Genomic DNA, 5,165 nt, shown 5'->3' on the forward strand with positions numbered 1-5,165 from the left:
AATATCCTTTTGTGTTTGAAGCATGATGCACTGGCATGAAAATCTGATTAAAAGTCCAATCAAAAATAGATTATGCCTATAGTTTCATCAATTTCGTGGCACACTCTCTCCGGCAAGAACATGTCTTTACTGCATGAGAACACACACACACACACACACACACACACACACACACACAGAGTTTTCATAAATTATAAATTACAAAAGCTGACTATATTTAACACAGCAAGGGTGAAATATGAACAGAAATATAATACATGAAGCTATAAATCTGAAGTTCTTTCAACATTTATTTCCCAGGTCAATTCAATATACTTAGTTCATATATGCATACACACATATATATTTATCTATCTCTCTATCTATCATGTATCTATCTATCATGTATCTATCATCTATCTACCTATCAATCATTTGTTATCTATCTATCTATCTATCTATCTGTCTGTCTGTCTGTCTGTCTGTCTGTCTGTCTATCTATCTATCTATCTATCTATCTATCTATCTATCTATCATCTATCTATCTATCTATCTATCTCAATCATCTATCACCTGTCAATCAATCATCTATCATCTATCTATCTATTTATTTACCTATCATCTATCTATCTATCTATCTATCTATCTATCTATCTATCTATCTATCATCCATCATGTATCTATCTATCTATCTTAGGTAAACAGAGGCAAGGTTTTAATATTTCTGTTTTTAGTAGAGGAATGGACGCCAAGGACCAGAGATTTTGACAAAGTCATATACAAAACTAATTGTCACACCCTGGATTCAGGTTTCAAGTTCCTGGCTCTCATGACATCTACTGTGTAATGTGGTTCTGGGTGATCTGTGGGAAGTTGTGTAGGGAGAAATCAAAGCTGATTGAACATCCACAGGCTCCCCAACTGCAGAGGTAGATGGGGCTGTTTGAAGAAGCATTGCACCTGACTGGCTGGCTGTTTTTCCTCTTTGCTGCTATTTTCTGTACAACTATTATAGTGAAAGGGGGACTGGGGGATGGCGGAAGGGACACAGAAGGTCCTCTGCATAGCTTTATTATTTTAGACAAGGAATTTGAACAGCTGTAGATTTTGACATCCATTGGGAATCCTGAAATGCCTCTCCTCAGACACTGAAGGACTTCAGTATTAAAAAAGCAAACAATAACCAAGATGACCCTAAAAGAGAGGTGGGGGCTAGGTATGGGTGGTAGAAGAAAGTCTAGAAGGTTTGGGTAGAGTGAGTGGTGTGTGTGCATGTGTGCATGTGCACATGTGGATAGATGTGTATGCATATATGTGTGCAAACATATTTATGTATGTGTTCTCAAATTTGAGCATATTTGTGTATAAGTATGTATACATGTATGTGAGAGAGAGACAGAGATGGAGAAACAGCAAGAGGGACAGAGACACACAAAGAGACAGGAAGACAGACACACAGAGAGAGGGAAAGAGACAGAGTGACAGAGAGAGACAGAGTGACAGAAAGAGGGGAACAGTGATAGGGAAAGACAGAGATGGAGAAACAGCAAGAGGGACAGAGACATGCACAGAAAGAAAGACAAGAGAGACAGACAGAGAGAGGGAGAGACAGGTAGAGAGAAACAGAGACAGGGAGAGAGGGAGAGAAAGAAGGAGATATAGGGAGAGAGAGAGAGAAAGAGAGAGGTGGGCTGGGAATGGTGTGGGATTTTGTGGGTCATACCTCCTAACAAATTCCCAAATCGTTCCACCAACTGGGGACCAAATATTCAAATATCTGAGCCTATGGGGGCTGTTCTTATTCAAACTACCACAACAGCAAGCTTACACCACAGACACTGAGGATGGATGTTGGGGATCAAGACGTTTCATTGAAGGCTCATTCTGTGGTCCCTCCTTGGTTTGTAGATGGTGACTTCTCCCAGTTACTCTGTGCGCTTGAGTCTTAATCTCATGAGGACACCAGGAGTTTTTGGCTAGGCCATCTTAACGTGATTAGCTCTATGAAAGACTGTGCCCAAACAGCCATGATTCAAGCTCCAGGGGATTAATGAATTGGGAAGTAGTGTCCCAATCCAGGCCATGACAGCTCCCATCTTCTCTGTCATATTAATCCCCAGCAATTGTACATTTGAGTAATCAAAGCCACAGCCCAGCCAGGAGTGTCCAATCCAAGCCCTTTCTTTTAGAATCCTAGCATCGGTCTCCTTCTTCCAAAGCTCCAGGAAGCTGCAAGCACACATACATTCTTTTGTGTGTTACTAGGAAAATTCAGGCCTGCTGCAGCATTTGGTGAACGGGTAAAGGCTGGCTCTTGGTGACATCTCTGCTTATCTTCTCTGCAGGAGACCAGGCTGTAAAAACCCAGATGGAACTTTGTCAAATTTGCCACCGAGGGGCTGTGTCCTCCGCCATATGGTGCCTGGGGCTCAGATTCCCAAGTCCGACATCTCTTGGGAGGAGGGAGTGGTAGCATCCTCAGAAGCTACATGGTTCTCCTCTGACGATGAGTGAGCTTCTGTTTATCTGAGGTGTTTGCAGAGCTCATAGCACTAAGGTCCTGTGTCTACTTCCAGGACTCGGGGATACCTAAGGATATCATGATATTGAGTCTTCATAAGGGCGAGTTGGGAGCACAGAAGGAATGAGGAAGGAGAGGATGAAGAAGATGTCTTTATTTACATGGTTGGGACATGCCACTAACTTGTATGTGGTATATGACATGTACATGTAATACATATGTATAGGGGCATACATGTATGCACATATTGTATACCATACTGTCCATATATTTCACTCTGTGAAATTTGCATCCTGGTGAACATCCAGTGCTTCCACTTGGAAGACATGATGTCCATGACAGTGGCTCTGGCTTAGGAGGTTGGGGACCCATAGGAGCTGTGGGTGAAGCTCTTGTCTTCCGCTCCCTGTTCTCTCACACCCCCACATGTGCACACCCCCACATGTGTGTACTACAGCTTCTGGCCATGCCCTTTCCATTTGGAGACACACAGAGGATGCCATGATGTTAGAACTCGGAACAGAAAGCTGGCAACTCTCGGAGGAGAATGCAGCTGAGCCGAGAAGAGGGAATCAGTAGACAGGGGGTGTCGTGCAGGTCTTTCTGGGTACAGGAGGCACTGGGACAGGTATTGGGGGCACAAAGGAAGGTTTGGGGGGCCCTCGACATGGTCTTGTTCGTCATGTTGATATTCACCATGATTAGCTGGGGCATACACTGCTAATGCTGCTTATCTGGCAGACACCACACTTCCAGGCTCACAAGGTCTGGACTGAGGGGTATAAAAAGGAGCTGCTTTCCCCAATGGCTCATCAGGGCCAAGGTGAGGAGACCTTTTATGGGGTCCTGTCCCTAGGTGGGGCTGTCACAACCCTAAGTGAAAACAGATGTTTTCTCTCATGTCACTGCCAAGTGGGATTCAAGACTGCTGGATTCCAAAGGTCACTACAGACATGTCCTTCCACCCTAGGGTCCAAGCAGACAGACAGATTGGAGGGGGGGACTCTAAACAGAGAGTGGTCAACTCTAAAGTCTGAAGCTGGTGCCCCCAAAGGGGGGCGGGAACAGCTGGGAGCCCAGAGGGATAAGAACCACTCCACACAAGGTTTCCCATTCCTCTTCAATGAAAAACAGAGTCTGTCAATTATAGACATGTAAGATACAGTCCCAGAGGGTGTGAGTCCTGCACCTCCCAGTCCATCGGCAGGGGCAGTCCTGTGACCATCAGAGTGCCTGTGACTGTTACGTTTCTCTCTCCTTTAAATTAAAAAAATAAAAATAAATAAAACCTTCTAGAGCAACAGGTTTCCTTGTGGCATTTCAAACGTCTTGAGTTTTAGTTGGGCGTCCCCACCCCTTCTTCTCTACCATTTCTTGCCCCTCCTCCCCATTTATTCCTTTCTATCCCCAGTATTCCCTGTCCAATCTCATATCACAAGTCGCAGTTTACTCTTCCCACACCCATACCTTGAACCCACCCTCATTCAAATAAACACAGCAGTAAAAAGTTGAAGTCAGGATCTCCATATGAGCAGGGAAATTTGTCCTTCTGAGTCTGGCTTACCTCGCTTGCTGTAATATTTCCCATTTTCTTCCATCTTGCTGCAAATGTCATGATTCCCCCCTCCCCCCCTTTTTTTAATGGCTTAAAATCTTCTATACTGCAGCTTGATTATCCTTTTGACTGCTGATGGGCGTCTAGAACAAGCCTCTTTCCTTGCTATTGTGACCTGATCAGCCATGATCATGGATGACCAAGTATCTCTGCATCAGGGTGTAGAATCCTTTTAGGGTGGATGCTTTGGTGTGCAGCAAATTCCTTGGTTCCTGGATGGAAGCGGAGCAGAGACCTGCCACGCAGTTCCACTGTGCTCCACTAGGTGGCTCTTTGCGCTCTCAGATGTCTGCAGGCGTTCAGACAGGTGAATGCCTCTCATTGGTTGGCGGGAGGCATGATGCCACCCAGCAGCTCTTTTTAAGAGAAAAGCCAGGACCAGGGAAGCAGCCACCCCTGAGCATTGCCTTCTGAGCTGTTCTGTGGGACCTAGCTGCGGAGTCAGGCCAACATGAGTGAGGTGAGCAATCCTTCCACTCTCACAGGGAAACCGCAGAGTGAGAAGGCTCTGCCCCTGTGGGATTCTCAGAAACCCGAAGGGTGCCCAGTGGGGCTGAGGGGTAGATGGATCCTGTTATTATTTGCTTTGAGCATAGGCTGTCTTGATAGCTTGGTTTGAATGCAGTGTAGAAATTTGCTAAGTTTGCAACTTTTGAAATTAGCCTTAGAAAGAGAAAGGGATGTAGGTATATTGTTTCTGATCTATGACTTAGGGTTCTGTACCTCTGAAGAGAAAGCCAGTTATTTGTGTCTCATGAATATTTGTGCTTTCTTCAGGGAGTGTGTCCTCACGTGTTTCCTTGGGACACAATCTGAATGTTAGCAGACAGTGCTAGCCACCTGGGAAATCCGGTCTCAGAAAAGAGGTGGGGAAGGGGGTTAGGATTTGTGCCTGGGTGCAGCTCTTGCAGAATCATTGTCTGTGACAGGGCTTGCATTAATCAGTTAATCAGAGCCCTGGAAAACATGCAGAGTCCAAGCTTGAGCGTGTGTGTGTGTGTGTGTGTGTGTGTGTGTGAGAGAGAGAGAGAGAGAGAGAGAGAGAGAGAG

General features: G+C 45.2%; 1 protein-coding gene across 1 annotated transcript in view; it reads left to right on the forward strand.

Annotated features, from left to right (window-relative positions):
• The first annotated feature begins 4,390 nt into the window (after positions 1–4,390).
• Pcp4 (Purkinje cell protein 4) overlaps positions 4,391–5,165 on the forward strand; it is a 58,682-nt gene continuing 57,907 nt past the window's right edge. The window contains exon 1 of the mRNA XM_021185574.1: positions 4,391–4,575. Coding sequence (XP_021041233.1) covers positions 4,567–4,575 — 9 coding nt within the window. The 5' untranslated portion in view covers positions 4,391–4,566. The remainder of the gene's footprint in view (positions 4,576–5,165) is intronic.

The sequence above is a fragment of the Mus caroli genome, chromosome 16, assembly GCF_900094665.2.
Source record: "Mus caroli chromosome 16, CAROLI_EIJ_v1.1, whole genome shotgun sequence".
NCBI lineage: Eukaryota > Metazoa > Chordata > Mammalia > Rodentia > Muridae > Mus > Mus caroli.